Source organism: Herpailurus yagouaroundi, unplaced genomic scaffold (assembly GCF_014898765.1).
Source record: "Herpailurus yagouaroundi ecotype Mexico unplaced genomic scaffold, PumYag 199, whole genome shotgun sequence".
NCBI classification, from domain to species: domain Eukaryota; kingdom Metazoa; phylum Chordata; class Mammalia; order Carnivora; family Felidae; genus Herpailurus; species Herpailurus yagouaroundi.
This window is the reverse complement of record NW_024412430.1, coordinates 3,226,320-3,246,806: the sequence shown is the minus strand read 5'-3', so window position 1 is coordinate 3,246,806 and position 20,487 is coordinate 3,226,320. Positions and strand designations below refer to the sequence as shown.

Below are 20,487 nucleotides of genomic sequence, written 5' to 3'. Positions count from 1 at the left end.
TGAGAGAGACAGAGTGTGAGTCGGGGAGGGGCAGAGAGAGAGGGAGAGACAGAATCTGAAGCAGGCTCCAGGCTCTGAGCTGTCAGCACAGGGCCTGATACAGGGCTTGAACTCATGAACTGAAGGATCATGACCTGAGGTGAAGTCAGATGCTTAACCGACTGAGCCACCCAGGCACCCCTTGGTCATTTTCTTCCATCTGTAACCTTAGAGTTTAGAATGCAATTTCTTTTGACCCCTGAGTTCCATATCGTCAGTCTACTGGTTAGTTGCCCAAGGAAGTTTGGTCACGTTTAGAGATTTGAGACTCATGGGGCCAGCCTGGCACCACGTCATTCTATGTTACCTGAGAAGATTTTTGGTGCTATAAGTTACGGGGACGTTGGGACAGACATCCTCAATATGGAGATTATTATTAATTAAAAAATTGTTATTCTTTTATCCCATTCCTGGGTTCTGCCAGCCTCCACCCCAATCCTTGTGCAGACCACCTGGGACTGACTTTGTGCGATTTCTAGGTGAAGTAATTTTCCTCTCTGCTGCCCCAGGACAATGCTTGGGAGAGGCTGGCTCTCAGAATGTGTGGGTGGATAATTCTAGATGACGTTCCAAGATTCCTTCCAGCTCTGTGGGTACTCTGTCTCCACCCTCTGCCACCCTGCTCCCCTATCCCCTCTTTTTCCCCCACAACACGCATCCCTCCCACAACCTGCAACTCACCAAGGGCTGCTGTGAACTTTGGCTGCATGTGCCCAGGTAGAGAAGTGCAATCAGATCCAGTGTCTGTTGGACAGGAGCGAGGGATTTGCTAATCTCCCACTTGCAGCTTTGCTCACCGGTGAAAACCCTAACCTAGAATTCTAATTGCACAGCGACATGTCAATACTCGATGCAGAGAAGGAGCCTTCCAGTCTCTGCACACGCCTTGGGCAGGATGGGCCTCAGCAGTCACCACGTTGCAAAGTGGTGTGCCAGGCTCACCAGACCTTCTATGGTCTAATGCCTCTCCTCACCCCACTCTTTAAAAATAACCAACTTGGGCACGCCTGGGTGGGTCAGTCAGTTGAATGTCAGACCCTTGATTTCAGCGCAGGTCATGATCCCAGGGTTGTGGTATCGAGCCCCACACTGGGCTCCACATTCAGATTCTTAAGCCCCACATTGGGCTCCATGCTTAAGATTCTCTCTCTCCCTCTACCCTTCTCCCTGGCTCGCACACACTCTCTCTCTAAAATATAATAAATAAATCATTAAAAAAATAAAGATAACTCACTTAAAAATGATTATTAAGTGTTTAATATTCACTATAGAAAATTCTAGAGCAATAATAGATATCCTTTCTTTCTCCCAGCGACAAAGACTATCAGCATCATTGTTAATTATTCTTCCTGCCCCAGACATTCACTCAGAAAATACCTACCATGCATGTACTAATGCTAATGCTGGGACTACAGCGTGAACATAGTGGGTATGATCTCAGCTCTCAGAGGATATGTGTTCCAGTGGGGGCGGCGGTGGGGGAGGGGGGACAATGAGTAAGTATGCGAATATTTCAGAGCCTGGCAAGTTATGAGAGAGACAGCCCGGGAAATAAAGTGATGAGGAACTGGAGGGTATGCTGATAAGGTGGCCAGGCAAGACTTGAGGAGGTGGGGTCTGAACTGTAGACTGAGGGACAGGCAGAGCCAGCCTGGGGGAGGCCAGAGAATGCCGGGGAGGGAAGGAGCTCCAGGGGGTCCTGGGACTGACAGAGAAAGGGAGGTTGAAGCAAGTCAAATGCTGAGCCAAGAGGTGACCAAGGACCAGGCCAGGTAGAACCTTGTGGGCCTGTTAAGAGTTTGGTCTTTGTTCTAAAGGTAATGGCCAGCTGTTAAAGGGCTTTAAGCAGGGAAGTTACATGATCTACTTCATATATGTTTTTCAAAGATGACTGTTGCTCTGTCTGAGGAATGAACTGTAAGGGGGCAGAGTGGATGCAAGGGGCCCAGGTCTAGAGGTCTGGAAAGAGCATGGGAGCTTGGGTAGGCAAGTGAAGACAGAGAGAAGTGGATGGAATAGGTAAAAGTTTGGAGGTCCAATAGACTTGCTAAGAAACTGAAGATAACAATGAGGGAAGATATAACCTTCTCTGAAACCTTGCAGAATGGGGTGAGGAATAATTCATTACTAAAGGCAAGCTGCTTTCTGTCTCTAGAGGTAGAGACCTCAACAGACCTTTTTGTTTTAGGAAAATTATCATAGTATATACAGTATTTATTTTTTTAATGCTTATTTATTTTTGAGAGAGAGAGGGAGAGGGAGAGAGAGTGTGTGAGCAGGGGAAGGGACAGAGAAAGACAGAGACACAGAACTCAAAGCAGGCTCCAGGCTCTGAACTGTCAGCACAGAGCCCAACGTGGGGCTTGAACTCATGAACTGCGAGATCATGACCTGAGCCAAAGTCAGATGCTCAGCCGACTGAGCCACCCAGGAGTCCCAGAATATGCAGGAGTACTTACAAATTCAATTTCTCAGTGCACAAATCCTTGTAGCTTACCCTAGACTAGGCACTGATCTAGGTGTATTAGCAAGTTCACAGACTTTGGATTCTACCACACAGACTAGACATGTAGGGGCCACGGGTAGGCCTGCCCCAAAATGTGCCACTGTGGAATATTGATTATTATAAGTGAAAGTTTCTTTGAAAAAAATGCTTATTTACTTGCAGAGAGAGAGAGAGAGAGAGAGCGCACGCACACAAGCAGGGGGGAAGGGCAGAGAGAGGGAGACAGAGAATCTCAAGCAGGCTCCAGGCTCATCTTGGAGCCCCACACGGGGCTCGAACTCATGAACCATAAGATCATGACCTGAGTCGAAACCGAGAGTTGGATGCTCAACCGACTGAACCACCCAGGCGCCCCCATAAATAAAAGCTTCTTAAGTGCTTAAGAAGACACTCAGACCCCCCTCCGTCCCCTTGAAAGCAGGAAATAACTCTCCCTATGAAAGGTACCCTCCCTGTACCATGAAGTAAAGAGACATCCTTTTCACCAGAGATGGGCAATTCAGAGCAGAGGAGGCTGAATAAACAACCTTGTTACTCTTTACTAATTTACTCCCCCAGCCCAAATCCTGTTTAGAATTCCCTACTAACCGAAGCTCCCAAAGTTAACTTTTCTTTGCCCTGTCAACTCCTCACAGATGTATCGTCTTTTTGTCTAGAAAGTGTAAAAACTGCATGCCTCAGTCATTTCCTTAGATCTCAATTTCATTATTGGTCCTCCGTGAGCATGTAGTAAAACAAATAAAAAATAAAATCTCTGGGTTCTTTTCTGTTAATTGGTCTCACATCCATTTAATTCTTAGTCCAGCTGGAAGATCCTGAAGGACAGAGACTTTTTCCTTCCCTTCATACACGTAAATAAATAATAAATGAATGAATTCTATTGCACGTTAGAGGTGATTCTTGTTTTGAAACAAGAGAAATGTTAACAAGGTAAGAGTAAGCAGGAGCCCCAGGTGCGGATGGGGCGGTTTCGATGTTATCAGGGTGATTATGGAAGGCCTTGTTGAGCTGATGACTTTTGCCAAATATAAATAGATTCTCTATAAATTTATCAAACACCAGAAGCTGCAGGAGGCAGGGAATATGCCTCATTGTTCGTGGTACATGGTAGGAACACAGTATTTGTGGAATGAATAAATGAACCTGAATGCATTTATTAATGTTCTGGATTGGGACTATCAATTGTTGTATAAATTTGAGTAGGAATTGTGACGCCCCTCAAGGAGGCAGGTTTTTTTTTTTTTTTTAAATGGGGGAATCATTGTTATGTTTGAAGAATGGAGATGGTTAATGGTTGAAGTGATATCAAGTGGCTTTTGTTTTCATTTGATTTTTCCTACTGAGCGTATTCCTGTGTTATTAAAAAGTCTTTGCGGGGCGCCTGGGTGGCTCAGTCAGTTGAGCCTCTGACTTTGGCTGAAGTCATGATCTTGTGAGCCCTGCGTTGGGCTGCTTCAGATTCCTTGTCTTCCTCTCTCTCTGCCTCTCCCCAGCTCGCACTCTCTCTCTCTCTTTCTCTCTCTCTCAAAAATAAAAAGTCTTCAGGACATCTGGATGGCTCAGTTGGTTAAGCATCTAATTTCTCTCAGGTCATGATCTCACGGTTCATGGGTTCAAGCCCCTGCGTTGGGCTCTGTGATGACAGCTCAGAGCCTGGAGCCAGCTTCAGATTCTGTCTCTCCCTCTCTCTCTGCCCCTTTCCTGTTCTAGCTCTGCCTCTCTCTCTCTCTCTCTCTCTGCCCCTCCCCCGCTCATGCTCTGTCTCTCTCTCTCTCAAAAATAAGTAAACATTAAAAAATTTTTTTCTAATAAATAAAATAAAAGGTCTTCGTGTGCATTCCATGTAATAGTGGTATAGCAGTTCACCACATGCATAAACCACGATCTATTAAACTGGCCTTCCCATGTTTTCCAGTTGTTTCCCTCCAGCCACATTGCCCATCTGTCCTTTCCTCCGTTTCATCTCTAGGATTACAGAAATGGTTCACCTATGCAGCTTTCAATTCTTGTTATCTTTTATTAATCTTTGCTGTCTTTCTATACCAAACATAGGCCAGTAAATAAATTAGATGATGGTCATCATTTATTTCTGAGGCAGTGTATGTTGGAGTTGGGATTTAGTTGAGGTATAAGAAAAAGCAGGGTCAGAAGCAGGAAGTCCCAAGTCCTGCACTGACTCTGCCCCCATTATCCCTGGCTTTGCTCTAGCTCCTTCCTTTATCTTTGTATTTGCTCTGGCCCCTGAAGAGGAAAAAAAATTTAAAATGAGGGGTGCCTGGCCGGCTCAGTGGGTAGAGTGTGTGGCTTATGATCGGAGGGGTTGTGAGTCTGTGCCCCATGTTGGGTGTAGAGAGTGCTTAAAAATAAAATATTAAAAAATAAATAAATAAAAGGAAAAAATAAAACCACCACCAGATTATTAACACTACAAAAGTCATTCTACATTTTTAAAAAATTTACTGTTTAATGGTTATTCATTTTTGAGAGACAGCATGGAGGGGGGAAGGGCAGAGAGAGAGAGAGACAGGATCCAAAGCAGACACAGAGCCCATTATGGGGCTTGAACTCACAAACCGTGAGATCATGACCTGAGCCAAAGTCAGGTGCTTAACAACTAAGCCACCCAGGGGCCCCTGCAAAAGCCATTCTAAAAGACACTTGATGGTTTCTATAATAGGCACATGAAGACTTTGGACAGCTGATTGAACAAGTGCTCCGTGGCCCATTTTCATGCTTCCACGTGGAACCCAGGTGAGGCAGCCCAGGTGAAGAGTGTTAATCCAAAACTGCACAGGTACATGACCAGGGGCAGCCCGGCCGGGTGTGGTGAATACTGTGTCTATACATCAGACAGATGGTGTCAAGGGGTTGCTCTCTTCCTTAAAAACAAAACAAAACAAAACAAAACAAAACAAAACAAAACAAAACAAAACAAAACACACACACAAAAGTAGTGAAATAAGTACATTTTCAGGTTTAAAAAAAATCCTGATGCCTTTTCCATACCAGAATCCTTTTAGGATGTCGGGAGATATAAGCAGTGTGCAGTCCCCTGTGGGGGATGCCCAGTGGTCCATACAGAGCGTTTCTCTTAAAATGACTCCCTTAGAGATTTTACTGGTGCAAACTTTGCTGTAGAATGCTCTCTACACTGATCATTCAAAAAGGGAAACAAAGGGGGCGCCTGGCTGGCTTAGTGAGTAGAGCATGTGACTCTTGATCTTGGGGTTGTAAGTGAGCTCCCACACGTAGAGATTACTTTAAAAAAATGAAAAAAAAAAAAAGAGAGAGAGAGACAGAGGGATGAATAGAGCACTACTCTGTATGATACTAATCAGGGTGGATATGCAACATTATACATTTGTCTAAATGCATAGTATTTTACACCATCAACAGTGAGCCCTAATGTAAACTCTGGTCTTTGGGTGACAATGATATGTCAACATAGGTTCATTGATTTGTAACAAACTTACCACTCAGGTGGGGAATATTGATAATAGAGGAAGCCATCTATGCATATGTAGGGGATGGGGTAGAGGAAAAATAACTTCCTCTCAATTTTCCCGTGAACCTAAAACTGCTCTAAAGATAAAGTCTACTTTAGGGGCGCCTGGGTGGCGCAGTCGGTTAAGTGTCCGACTTCAGCCAGGTCACGATCTCGTGCTCCGTGAGTTCGAGCCCCGCGTCAGGCTCTGGGCTGATGGCTCAGAGCCTGGAGCCTGTTTCCGATTCTGTGTCTCCCTCTCTCTCTGCCCCTCCCCCGTTCATGCTCTGTCTCTCTCTGTCCCAAAAATAAATAAACATTGAAAAAAAAATTAAAAAAAAAAAAGATAAAGTCTACTTTAAAAAAGATATATAAAAAAAATAAATAAAGCAAAATGGATGAACCTTGAATACATTGTGTTAAGTGATATAAGCTGGTCACAAAAGACAAATTCTGTATATTCAGATGTGGAAATATTGGGGTTTGGCAGAAATGGTCAAGAAAGAATTCTTGAGATGTCTTCGGTTTATTAAAAGCATAGGGATAGGACTCATGAGCAGAAAGAGCTGCACTGAGTTTGTGAGGAACGACTGATTATATACTTACAAGTTGGGAGAGGGTTAGGGATAGCGTAAGTCTCTAAGGAATCTTGGAAGAAATGTTTCCAGGACCTTGAGGGGGCTAGCTGTTGTCAGGAAAAGGTCATTTGTTACTGTCTAATGAAACCTCAGTCATGAGACCATTCCTATGTGTATCAGTGGTCCATATGCTTGGAGAATGGTTGCTAACATATATCTTGGAGGGATTTGAGATAAAGGAAGTTTCCAAAGGAATTTGTATATGTTAAAAGAAACTTACAAGAATCTGGAGGTAAGGATAATGTTAAGCTAAGATTGCCTTTTGCCCTTAACAAAGTGTCAACATCCAGACTGCCGAGTTCCTAGAGCAAGGTCATTCTGCCTGTCTCAAGGACTTGTAAAGTTGTAAGGAAATTTAATTTTTTTCTTTTGCCTTTGTTTCCCACATCGTGTTCCCCTTATGAGAGGTACTCAGAGCAACCACATGCACAGAAACAGAAAGAACCGTGATTTATGGGGGCTAGGGGAAAGGGGAGTGGGGACTTACTAATTAATGGATACAGTCAGAGTTTCAGTTGGGGAAGACGAAAAAGTCTGGAAATGGACAGTGGTGACGGTTGTGCAATACTTAATGTACTAATGCCACTGAGCTGCACCCTTAAAAATGGTTAAAATGGTAACTTTTCTGTTATGTATGTTTTATCACAAATTTTTAAAATGCAGTGAAGTAGGGAGAGGGAATAAACTGAGGTCGTAAAGTAAGCAGGGTGAGTAACTTTTCCCACCTTTTGGGGTCAGAATGAAGAGTGTTATAGGATTTTGACTTTTTGTTTGAGTCCCTTGTCCTGTCCCTCATTTCCTCCAGGAGTAATAACAGAAAAGGATCTTCAGCTCCAGCTACAGAAAAGGGCATCAGAAATACTCTTCCCTCATTCCCAACAGGTTTCTTTTCTGTTCAGTTCTCTTCTCCTTCCCCTCTTTTTTTTTAAAGTGTGTTTATTTATTCTGAGAGAGAGAGAGAGAGAGAACGCCTGAGTGGGGAAGAGAGAGAGGAAGAGAGAGAGAGAGAATCCCAAGCAGGCTCTGTCAGCCTGTAGCTTGACTCGGGGTTTGAACTCATGAGCTGTGAAATCATGACCTGAGCCGAAATCAAGAGTCAGATGCTCAACTGCCTGAGTCACCCAGGCGCCCCTTTTCTCCTTCCCCTCTAAATGGGATGGCCAACCTGACTGGAAATGGCGGCACATTCACATATGTACAGTAAGGGCTCAAGAAATAACACCTTTGAAACTGACATTTGCAAAATACATCTTTCATAAAGAAGCTGCTTTTAACCTCAGTGAGAGCCTACTAAGAGGGGAGGGGCCCTCCTGAAATGCAGGAATCCCCTGGGCTGTCTTTATACATCTGCGCTGCAAGATAGGCAAGGGTGACAGAGGGATATTTTGAGATTAAATTACATTTCCCTAGTGTTTTTTTTCTTTTCTCGTTCTCTCATTCAAGCAGGGAGCAGAGTGTATTCCTCGCTGAAGGAGGGAATTATGCGGCAGAATACTGTAAAGCAGTCGTTAGAAGGCGAGCTGGTAGGGGCGCCTAGGTGGCTCAGTCGGTTAAGCGTCCGACTTCAGCTCAGGTCACGATCTCGCAGTCCGCGAGTTCCAGCCCCGCGTCGGGGTCTGTGCTGACGGCTCAGAGCCTGGAGCCTGCTTCCGATTCTGTGTTTCCCTCTCTCTCTGCCCCTCCCCCGTTCATGCTGTGTCTCTCTCTGTTTCAAAAATAAATAAACGTTAAAAAAAATTTAAAAAAAAAAAAAAAAGGAGAGCTGGTGGCCAGCAAGCTGAATCAGGCCTGGAGGGAATCTAGACGGGACCCCTTAACAATATTGACCTGTACAGTGTGTTCTGAAATTTAAATTCGGAGACGTTTAAAAATTGGAAAACATCACATCAACATCTGGGTTTCTGGTTTTTCCTTATAAATGGGAAGACAGCTCCATCAACTTTGCCCATTTGGCAACAACAGCTGGACCTGAGCTGCAGCTGTCGTGTGGAGAGTGGGGTATTAATTAGGATAACATGGGCCACCGGAACAAAAAGCCCCTCGGATTTCAGTGGCACGACACAAAAGAAGAGATACTTTCTCGATTGTGAATAACAAGCCCGGAGTCTGTGATACAGAGACTGGATGGAGATCCTTCCTTTCTGTGTCTCCACCATCTCCGGGGAACGTAGAGTCTCTGATTTCAGCCTGTGGAGTGGGGAAAAGAAGTGCAGAAACACACCATTTCCCCACCCCGGAAAGGGACATCCTCGGTTCCGTTCCACTGATGGGACCCAGGCACGCGATCTGCCTGGACGCAAGGAGAGCTGGGAAATGAGGAGGCTGGCTGGGCTGCCACTTCCTGGCGACGACTCTGTTCCATGGAAGGAAAGCAGGAACGTGTGGTGGGCCTGTGCAACTCCTGCACAAACGGGTGGGCACGTTCCAACTCACCACAATTTCACCACCACCTTTCTATTCCCAAGTGGCCCAGGATACACTGGAATTTGTGGTGCAGAATTAAGGTATTTGTGCCCAGCGTGTGAGGAAGAAACAGAAAGAAGTGGATTCTCTCTAGAATGAAAAAGAGATTCCCTTGGGCTGGGAGGAAGAGAGACAGAGAGAGAGAGCCAGAGGTCAGCAGTACCTGCCTGGGCAGAGGGTCTGTGTGCCTCAGTTCCCTGTAATATCATCTCAGAAACTGGAAAGCCCTAGAAAGAATGACCTCATGGCCTGTCTCAGCCGATAGGATGATCGCCACCTCCAGCCCACCCGAATTTCCTGTGTTCCTTGTGGGACACAGACGTGGTTTAATTGACTGAAGCAGCCATATAAGCCTGAATAGTGGAGACAACTCAGCCAAATTTGGGGGGATGGGGACCAAATGGCTGGGTGCTCCCCTCTCCATCCCACACCGCAGGGCGGTGTAAATCCCTGTGGTTAGGGACTCCAGGAAGGAGGAAGGCCAGTTCCCCCACTCCTTCAGTGGATTGGCTGCTCAGGGTCTACAGATAAGTCTTTATATAAAATAATGGATAAGTGACTATTCTTACACATCTTAGTTTATGGACTGAGATTCACACCTTTTTACTCAGTTTTTCAATTTCTTAAATGAGGGTGCTGTGGAAGGCAGTGACCTTGTTCATTTGAGCTTTTTCTAGAAATTTTGCCCTCCAACTCACAAATCCAAAGCAGGACCTCCACCCCCAGCCCCATCCCACCCACATACCACAAAAAACAAATAAAAGCCAAAAAAAACCAGTCATCTTACAAGCCTTTTCAAATGGGGCGGTAGGTCCCCCTGTGGGTGGTGTTACAGGAAGCCCCAGTGTGTATTCCTGGAGCACTAATTTTGCTCAAAGATTTGGTAACATATTCTTTATATTCAAAGAAACTAGGTTAAATTATGGAGTAGAAAGCAGACTTCGCAGTTCAAAAAATAATGAAATTCCAGAATTCAAAGAAATGTCTTTCTTGTGGGGAAGGGGGGCCTCCCTGTTTCAGAACACCATGCGGGTCTCCACGGGAGTTCTTTTGAGAAGGATGCGTCTGTGGAAAAGTTTGAGCAGCGCTGGCCTGGCGCCCGGCTTGGCTTGGGCTGCAGACTGACTCTGGGCCTCTCCCTAGGCTTGCACTGACTCCCTAGTGGTTTCGCATTGCCGTTAATATCTCCTCACGTTTCTAAACCCACAGCTTGTCAGCACCGGTGCAACCTGAGAGCGAATGCCAGGTTCGTACTCGCTCTTTTCACAAAAGGAAATGGAGAATCAGCAACTTGAAAGGACTTGCCTGGGGCGGGGGGGGGGGGGGGGTTCCAGGTTTCCCAGGCCAGTTCTCCTCCTCGAGTGCTTGGCCGCTCCATCCTTTCATTCTGCAGGAACTCCTGGTCCATCTACCCATGTAAGGAATCTCATTCCCCCTCCCCCTGCACTCCCCCTCCCGTCCGTCCATCCTTCACCCTGTAGTTCCATTCTTGAGAGCCCTGCCTCTCCAATGCGGCATCCGGGGCTGGTGGGGGGCGCTTAGAAAAGTTTCGTGAATTAGTAACCGCTGGTTCTGAAGCATGCATCAGAGCCCAGACCAGGGGCGGGTGAAGAAGTGGTTGGATTGGGGAAGGATTTGCTCCACGTCTCCCAATGCGACCAAGAGAGAGGGGGCTGCGATTGGAGGGAGGAAACGGTCCGGATCCAGGCCGCAGAAGCACGAACCCACGTTGGCAGGGGCAGCCCTTTCCCGCCGCCCACGATCCTAGGGCGGGCACTCTGCCGAGCTGGGCGGCTGGTGCAATCTCCCGCGCGCCTTGCACTGATCAGAAAGAGAGGAGCTGAGACAGTAGACGAGAGGAGGAGCAACTGTTCCTGGGCCCTGGCTGAGGCGCATGACCAATGGGGATGCGAGCCCCGTAGCGCGAACCAATTAGCGCAGGGCCTGCGACAGCGCGGGCCAATGGGGGCGCCGACTGGGCGCTGGGAGGAGGCAGAAGGTCTGAGCCAGCAGTAGACTTGCGCTGCCCACGCGGTCAGTTCTCTCGTTTTCCCTCGCCTCCTGCGCTGCCGCATCATGAGCGCCCGGAGGCAGGTGGTCAACTTCGGGCCCGGGCCTGCCAAGCTGCCGCGCTCGGTAAGTCCCCACGAGCGCGAGCCGAGAGTGCGGTGCGGGCGGGAGCGCGCGCGGTTCGTAGTGTATCTCTGAGGCGGGGCGCTCGGATCCCCTCTCCCGGCTCGGAGTCTTCCGAGCGTTCTGCAACAGAGTGCATGCCCAGTTCAGGATCCCTCGCAAGTGGGCTTCTGGAAGAATGCATCTGGGGGAAAGGAAACTCGGCGACTTGCTTCTACAGCTGCCCCTGGCGCCGACTGCCCTGGGCGCGGCGTGCACGACTCGGCTCGCCCGTGCGGCGCACCTGCAGACTCCGGTGCTGTGCCTTCTCCTGGGCTGGGCCCGGGGCGCGGCGGGAAGGCAAGAGCTCTCATCTCTGCGTTCGCGTTGCCCGGCCGGCATTGAGAGCCAGGCAGTGCCGAGTGGATCTGTGAATGGGATACTTTGAATGAATGGTGAATGAGGATCGCGTTAACTGGAGGGGATGGCAAACTGAAGTCCCGCGCATGACCCCTCCTCGTAAGGAGTGTTTGGTTTAGCCGGCACTTGGGAACGTTGCTTTTCAGAAATGTAAATCTGAAAGCCTTCAGTCCACCCTTTCCTTGTTCCCCTAGAGAAGCTGGGGGGCCCCCCCCCCCCCCCCCCCATTTCAGCTCTGTTCCAGGCGTAGATTTTTTTTTTTTTAACTGGCTTGTTTCCTAAAAGCATTCGAGTATTCAAATTCTGTTAGGCTTTGGGCTGCTTGCCCAGTTAGCTTCACTTTGTTTTGGAGGAAATGGGATGATTGAATTCTCCCTGGGGCCACAACCAGACTTTTCAAGTCCGAGTGGAACTGACTCCCTGCCTTCCTAGGCACCACGCCAGCTTCCAGCTCCTCCCCCAACACCCATTCCTCCTTTCCCCATCACCCCCCACCCCAGTTGTGAAGAAGGCCGTTTGTGATTTGCCTTGATTGACAAACTGCTATCGCTGCTGTTATATTTTTATTTTTCTAACCACAATGACTGATAATATGTTGTTGCAACATGAGGCATAGCCAAGTGCTTTACAATTATCTATTGTTGAACAGAGTAGAAATCTCCCCGGGATAGAGCCTCCTCTGTGTTATACGAACAGAGAATCTTACAATTTTAGAAGGGAAAGGATTTCTTGCATTTCTAGGGGCAGGGCTCGCGGTAGCTGAGGGAACAGGGCTTGTTTTTTCTCACCTATTACAGTCGGTTTTAGGCGAGATTCCTTCCCTGTCAGAGCTGTGCAAACGTTTCTTGTACCTGCCTCACCTTTGTCCCTTCTCTGTTTTGGAATCTTCTATTTGTTCCTTGTGCAATTTCTTTCTTTCTTTTCTTTTTTTTTTTTTTTTTAAGTAATCTCTCCCCACCCCCATGGGGCTCGAACTCAGGCCCCCTGAGATCAAGAGTCCCATGCTCTACCCATTGAGCCAGCCAGGCACCCCTCCTTGTGCAGTTTATTTATGCATTTTTTAAAATGGCAGTTGTGATCATCAGTAACGTAATTATTGTTTTCCTGGGAAGATTTTTGCCCTCAGATGCCCTCTCTGGGTGGGGGAGGGGGTGGGTGGAAGGAAGTGGCAGATGTTGCTTTTTATGAGTTTTGATTTGATTGAATTGTTAGGATTAGAGAAGGTTTTCAAACTTTACTGTTGACTGTGACCACAATGAAAAATATATTTTACAAAATGACAAAATACATGCATATAATTATAATGAAAGCCTTATATTAAGGTCTTATGAAATATTTGGCCTAAATAACTACAACATACATAGTTTTGTATTCTATTCCACTCTAGTCTGTTCTATTTCATTTAAAAGATTAGTTGTGAGGAGCACCTGGGTGGCTCAGTCCGTTCAGTGTCTGACTCTTGATAGCCGCTTAGGTCATGATCTCACGGTTCGTGGGTTCAAGCCTGTGTTGGGCTCTGTGCTGACAGCACAGAGTCTGCTTGGGATTCTCTCTCTCCCTTTCTCTTTGGCCTTCCCCCGCTCGCTGTCTCTCTCTCAAAATAAATAAATAAACTTTAAAAAAGTTAGTTGTGACCCACAAAAGCGATTGTACTCTGCAGCTAAAGAAACTCCACTGGGGTAGAGGGGCATGATTTTGGGGTAGAAGTCTTTTAAAACTCTTTGTAATGATTTGGGTTATAACCTCATTTAAGGGGATACTGTCTGTAAGAGAAATCCAGTCTTTTTTTGTAGTTTGTCCAAGATTTTATTTAAATTCAGGTTAGTTAACATTTAGTGTAGTATTAGTTTCAGGAGTAGAATTTAGTGATTCATCATTTACATATAACACCCTCACCCATTTAGCCCATCCCCCCACCCAGCTCCCCTCCAGCAACCCTCAGTTTGTTCTCCATATTTAAGAGTCTCTTATGGTTTGCCTCCCTCTCTGTTTTTATCTTGTTTTGTTTTTATTTTTCTTCTCCGGTGTTCATCTATTTTGTGAGAAATCCAGTCTTAAACAGGAGTTCAACGGATTCACTAAAGTTTATTTGTTCAGCCAGTGCTAATAAGCGTCCGGTAGTTTACAGAATAATGACAAATCCTTTTTTCTAATGCTAGCTTTTATGATTTCTTTCTTTTCTTTTTTGAAAGTAATCTCTATACCCAAAGTGGGGCTTGAACTCACGACCTGAAAATCAAGAGTCTCATGCATCCTGACCAAGTTGCCAGGTGTCCCAACAATGACAAATTCTTGATACCCGCTTCCCGCCCGAGGGCGGGGTTGTGGCCAAAGGAAACTTTTGTTTAATTCTTTATTGTTAAAATGTTGTTTTTTTCAGGGGCATCAGGGTGGCTCAGTCCTTTGAGCATCGGACTCATGATTTCAGCTCAGGTCATCATTTCACGTTGGTGGGATGGAGCCTGGCATCAGACTCGGCGCTCAATGTGGAGACTGCTTAAGATTCTGTCTCCTGCTGCCCCTCACTCCTGCTTGTGCGCGTGCACACTCTCTCTCTCAAAAAGTTTTTTTTTTTTTTTTTTAGACAAATTACACTCCAGTTTAGATTGTTTTATGACCATCCTGTTTTAGCCTCTGTCTTTCGAGGAAACCTCTGATGGCAGGATGCCTCTACAGAGGGCTTATCTCACCTGTTTAATGTATGTTTTCAGGGCATTTTTTTCCCTTTCTTTGTACTTCATGACAGTTTGCACATACACAGAGGTAGAGAGGGAATAATACAGTGAAATCCATGGACCCATCTCTGAGGATTTTGAATTCTGTGGACGTTTTGCCAGTCTTGCTTGTTTCAGTACTCCCTCCTCCAGCACGCTCTTACTCCCCACCAGCTCTGGGATGATTTTAAAGCCAATTCCAGGGGCGCCTGCGTGGTTCAGTCAGTAGAGCGTCTGACTTCAGCTCAGGTCGTGATCTCATGGTTCTTGGTTGGATCCGAGCCCCACATCGGGCTCCGTGCTGACTGCTCAGAGCCTGGAGCCTGCTTTGGATTCTGTGTCTCCCTGTCTCTCTGCCCCTACCCTTTGCTTGTGCTCTGTATCTCTCTCTCTCTCTCACAAAAATAAATAAACATTAAAAAAAATAAATAAAAAATAATAATAAAGCCAATTCCAGGAACGCCTGGGTGGCTCAGTCAGTAGAATGTCTGACTTCGGCTCAGGTCATGATTTCATGGTTCTAGGCTCCGAGCCCCATATCGGGCTCTGTGCTGACAGCTCAGAGCCTGGAGCCTGCTTCGAATTCTGTGTCTCCTTGTCTCTGCCCCCACCATTCGCTTGCTCTCTGTAGCTCTCTCTCTCTCTCTCTCAAAAATAATTAAACATTAAAAAAAATTAATAAACAATAAAGCCAATTCCAGATATCATGTCATTTCACACTTTAACATTCATCTCTGATAGGATTTTATCTTCCTTCTTTAAGAAAAATAAATAAAGGATTGGTGTTTTTTTTGTTTTTTTTTTTTTCAGTGTGTAGTTACTTGCATTTTACTTACTTTGGAGGAACAAAACATCAAAGGGGCTCCCCCCGAGCTAGCTTTGTAAGGTTTGGTGAGCCGTGCCCCATTTCCTGACTCTTTGGGATTGGTGGTAAATTGGGTCTCCCCCACCCAGTTGTCCCTGTAAGGTAGAATGTGGTTAAGGGACTGCAGTAATCTTAGTAGAGGGGTCAAAGGGCTGGCCAGGTGCATAGCCCTCAGAGCCTTGGCTGATATTACTCATCTGCGCATCGGGGATAGGAATATCCCCCTCATGGCTCTGTCGGTATGTCATTACCTCCCCTGACCATTAATCTTTCACAACAGGTGTTTCTTTCTTTTTTTTTTTTTTTTTAATGTTCATTTATTTTGAGAGAGAGCACGTGCTCCTAAGCAGGCTTCTCGGAGCCCAACAGGGGTCTGGATCTCAGGAACCGGTGAGATTAGGACCTGAGCCCAAATCAAGAGTCCAGCGCTTAACCAACAGCCACCCAGGAGCCCCTTCATTCACAGCAGGCTCTTCCTAATTCCCGCACACCCACCCTGTTCCATTTGAGCACCTTAGACTAAAAAGATAGAAAATTGAGTTATCAGTTTAATTTCAGCCTCACCGACTTTTTTGTTTTTCCTTGAACCCAGAACTTTATGCATTTTGTTGTATTTCTGCTTTCAGAGTGAGAAATGTGATAGTGGAGGGGATATTTTCTAGCACATCCGTTTTTTCCCAAAGGTCTTATCTTGACAGCTGAGGGTTGTCATCAGAAAAATTCTTTATTTGAACTTTATTTTTTGAATCCAGGTGAATTTTTATACCTAAATAAATTCATGCTTTTGGAAAAGCTGTATTTTTTTTTTTAGAGTTTATTTTTATTTATTTTGAGAGAGAGAGTATAGAGAACGAGTGGGAGAGGGGCAGAGAGGAAGAGAGAATCCCAAGCAGGCTCCGTGCCATTAGTGTGGAACCCGATGCAGGGCTTGATCTCATGAATCATGAGATCTTGACCTGAGCTGAAAACAAGAGTCTGATGCACAACTGATTGAGCCACCCAGGTGCCCCAGAAAAGCTGTATTTTAACATCAATCGCATCACATTATTTCACACTTAACTTGTGTGTAAATTGCATTAGCAGGGCTCTGTGGGCTGGATGGGAGGAGGGGGATTGGCCGTGGGCACGACAGAAGCTTCTGGACCTCACAGGCCCTGTGGGTGGACTCCCTCTCTTTGATGTCCAGAGGGAGTGCTCTGCACAGAATATCCAAATCATTTTATTTTCTCTTGTTTTTTCCTAGGTATTGTTAGAGATACAAAAGGAATTACTAGACTACAAAGGAATTGGGATTAGTGTTCTTGGTAAGATTTACTTTTTGACTCTGAACATCCAGGTTCCAAAGGAAACTGATTAAAATGCATCAAGCCTCGAATTTTTTCCCCTCGGTCTTCCTTTAGGCCTTTGTAGATCTATTTTTAAGTTTTAGTAATTTTGGTTGCATGATTGATGGAAGCAGTTTTGAAATCAGTACCCATGCTGGTGAGGGGTTCTTGCCTCTCCGCTTACCCTTTCATGGTTGGTTTTTGCTGTTCATAGCATTGGAGATCACATGCCTCACCATGCTCTGAAACTTTACAGTATTGCCTCACATTCATTGTACAGCCTGGGCTATACTTACAAATGAACTCAGTAAATGTTTAAAGGTCTACAAGCCTTTGCTCAAGATCTTGCGCGTTAATAATTTCATTAAGTTTCTCTTACATTATTGAGGAAGAGAACCTTGGAATTTAAAAATTTCCTCTTGAAAATTTAATGTCCTTTTTCTTGTTAGGTAATTCCAAAAGCCACATAGTATTAAGAGATCATAGGGTTAACTGCATGCTTGTTGCTATTAAATTTTGTTCCTGTGGGTTTGGGACGAATACTTGGGTTTCTGTGAAATGAGAGCCGCAGTGCGGAAATTTGTGCTGCTGTTCTCGGGGTGGGGGGTAGCCTTTGTGCACGGGTTCGTGTTTGTGAGAAATCACAGGGACGGAAGGATGAATTAGTAAATGGCTCATTCAATGAGTATGCGACTTGAAAAATCATTCCGCTGTGGCTGTAAGGCTCAAATGTTTGCAATTGGAAAATCAGTTTGGATTTTTCCCCTAAACTAAGTGAGCCTTGGCCCACAATTTGCAAAATCACTGCAATTTCCCGTTATTATTTTATTTGCAAATCGTGCACTTGCTTCTAAAGTTCCTTCTGTTCATTTGGTTTTGAACTGGAACTGTGTTTTCTTGTTTTTCTTTCCTTCCACAGAAATGAGCCACAGGTCATCAGATTTTGCCAAGATTATTAACAACATAGAGAATCTTGTGCGGGAATTGTTGTAAGTTCAGAATTTTAAAGACCAAATTCGTTACTTTTGTTTGATAATCCACATACCTGGGTGTCTGTTATAGTATTTACTCTGCTGTGTGTTAAGAATATTTCATAATTAAAAATAAACTTTTAAAGATTCTTACAAAGTCACTAAATTAGTACATCATGCTTTTTTTTGTTTGCTCTCCTGTGTTTGTGTGTTTTTATTTTATGTGGTGTTTCCAAAGATTTGGAATCATTATATCTAAGAAAGATTTTTCAGGCTTAATAGGGATTTAGATAACAAAGAAATGGTCATCTTGGTTAGTTTACTGGCTCTTAAAAATGTGGGTCTCAGACCACCTGTCAGAATCACCTGGCTGCGGGGAGGTATTAAAAAATTTAAGTGCAGGGCCCCTCTCTAGCCCAGCTGAATCAGAATCTCTGTAGAAACTTCATCTTTTGCAAACTTTTTGGGTAATTTTAAGAGTTCTTCGCTCCAGGAACTTCTCAGGTGGTCCCTCTTAGCTTATCTGTACCATTCTCCTTACCCAGAGGAAACCTTACTTGTAAATAGATTGCTGTTTAAATGAGAGATTTATATATTATCTATACATATTCACATAAACGTTATGAATATGGTAATCTTGAGTGGGGGGGGGAATCCACATTTTCGTTCTGCTCATAGAACTGGTGCATGTTCATGGTAGAAAGTTTAGGGGCAAACCTGAATATCACAAATTAAACTAGAATTTAAACTACTGGATAGTTAAACTATGGATAGAATTAAACTATCCATAACCCTATCAGTCAGAGGTAATTATTATTAATAATTCAGGGTTCATGTTTGCATTATTCTGTAACAAGATTGGAATTATATGGACTACTTCCTTTTAAATTGCCTTGATGAAACGCTTCAAGATGGGGCAGGCTTGGGGACACTTTTGTGAGGAGCCCCTAGAAGCCCAGTGCAATGCGAGTGGTCAGAACCAGTAATCGTTCGCGTGACTTCACTCACCGGGTCTGCCTGCTGGGTCCCGTATCCTGTCCACAGCATAATCCTGTGCTTCATGGAACCTTGGCCCCAGAAGATGTAGGCTGTGAGCCTCCTGGGACTGGACTCTCAGTTCAGTTTATGGGCCTGTCCTTTATTCTAACCAAGTGCCTACCTTGTACCCCTGTCTGCTCTGTCTCTATCTGTTGTCCTTCCATCCAGGTGTTGGCCTTCTTATCTGTCTGGCATCTGAGTAACATAGACCTGGGACCTTCTCAGCTGCTGAGAACCTCATGTTTAGAACCTCTCGATGAGACCTGGCAGTAGGCACTGGATGATCACAGGCAGACATAGTTCAGGACCAGATATTTGCACAGCACCCATTCCCCAGGACCCTCTCGGGTTGCCCTGCCCTTTGGTTCTTACCTTGGTGCTGGACCTGTCTATAGCCATCTGCCTTCCATATACCTGTTTCTAAGCTCTGACCTTACTCAAAGGTTTGGGTCCAGTTTCCATGGTCTAGTCCCTCTGGAGCTGAGCTTCTCTTACTGCCTAGAGCCATTCCAACCATCATCTTCATTTTCTATGCTGGAGTCCAGAAATTTCCCTGTTAGTCTTGTTTTTTTTTTTAATGTTTATTTATTTTTGAGTGAGAGACAGAGTGTGAGCTGGGCTGAGGAAGGGGCAGAGACAGAGGGGAAAACACAGAACTCAAAGTGGGCTCCAGGCTCTGTACCATCAGCACAGAGCCCAACGCAGGGCTCGAACTCACAAACTTTGAGATCATGACCTGAGCTGAAGTCGCACGCTTAACCAAATGAGCCACCCAGGCGCCCCCCTGTTAGTCTTGATGTATGTCCGTATGTGATTACATGCTTAGGCCTAAAACGTTATCTACGATCCTTATCACTGTCCGCTTGGTTCATAGCATGGACCAGCACATATCTATTTTTTGGACTTCTGGTTGTAAGTGACAGATGCCCAGCTCTTAGCTTAAGTGAAAGAGGGGGTGTGTTACCGTGTGTAACTGTAAAAGTGAAGGAGTGATTGAGGTGATGTTCAGGAAGGTCTTTATCTTCATCTTTTGGCTCTGCTGTTTTAGGTGTTGGCTTCACCAGGTGGCCACCAGGGGTTGTAGGATTAGCCGGTTTATCCTTTCCCTCAGTAGAAAGCGTTCCCCTTTTCCTGAAGTTTGAGCAAAGGTCTCAGAACCAAACCCCACTGGCCAGCTCGGGTCATGTGCTCTTCTGCTGGAGCGAGGGTTGGCCTCCCTTGAACCATGTAGTCTGAGAGTGGTAGCAAGATGACCAGCAGGGTGTTACTGACTTCCCTCCAAACATTCCCCTTGGGTTCCACACAGAGCCCGATAATGGTTGTCCAAGGAGGGAATAGATAAGTGACTGGATTGGGGAAGGCAAAGCCGTGGGGGGACTTTACCATATTTCTTGTAGTATATCCACCCAGGGTAAAGTGCTGGTAGAGAGCATCACTCATTCTTGCGCCCTGTGTGTCTCTGTTTACCGTCACATGTACTTCTGCCCAGAGCCGTTCCAGACAACTACAAGGTGATTTTTGTGCAAGGAGGTGGGTCTGGCCAGTTCAGTGCTGTCCCCTTAAACCTGATTGGCCTGAAAGCAGGAAGGTGTGCCGACTATGTGGTGACAGGATCTTGGTCAGCTAAGGCCGCCGAAGAAGCCAAGAAATTTGGGACCGTGAATATCGTCCACCCCAAACTTGGGAGTTACACAAGTAAGTGCTGGGATCTGAGTTCAACAGTGATAATGAAATGCTGACAAATGCTGATGGGTGGGTAGTCCCTCCTTAGATATCAGGTTACCCCCGCCAAGGGCAACCAGCAGTTTTTAATTCCTTCTTCTGGTCAATAGTTGGTTTGGTACCATTCAGACTGGATGGTTGTACTTGTTAAGACTGTTCACTGGCTGCTACAGAAAGTATTCATAGGTTC

The 20,487-nt window shown here is 45.6% G+C and overlaps 1 protein-coding gene and 1 long non-coding RNA gene across 2 annotated transcripts in view; both read left to right on the top strand.

Moving 5' to 3' along the window:
• Window positions 1-5,452, top strand: part of LOC121013598 (uncharacterized) — an 8,332-nt gene extending 2,880 nt beyond the window's left edge. Inside the window, exon 3 of the long non-coding RNA XR_005782797.1 lies at window positions 5,223-5,452. This is a non-coding gene — a long non-coding RNA (uncharacterized LOC121013598). The remainder of the gene's footprint in view (window positions 1-5,222) is intronic.
• Window positions 5,453-11,137: 5,685 nt separating this feature from the next.
• Window positions 11,138-20,487, top strand: part of LOC121013597 (phosphoserine aminotransferase) — a 32,922-nt gene continuing 23,572 nt past the window's right edge. The window contains exons 1-4 of the mRNA XM_040449295.1: window positions 11,138-11,266; window positions 16,485-16,545; window positions 17,486-17,555; window positions 20,065-20,270. Coding sequence (XP_040305229.1) covers window positions 11,207-11,266; window positions 16,485-16,545; window positions 17,486-17,555; window positions 20,065-20,270 — 397 coding nt within the window. The 5' untranslated portion in view covers window positions 11,138-11,206. The remainder of the gene's footprint in view (window positions 11,267-16,484; window positions 16,546-17,485; window positions 17,556-20,064; window positions 20,271-20,487) is intronic.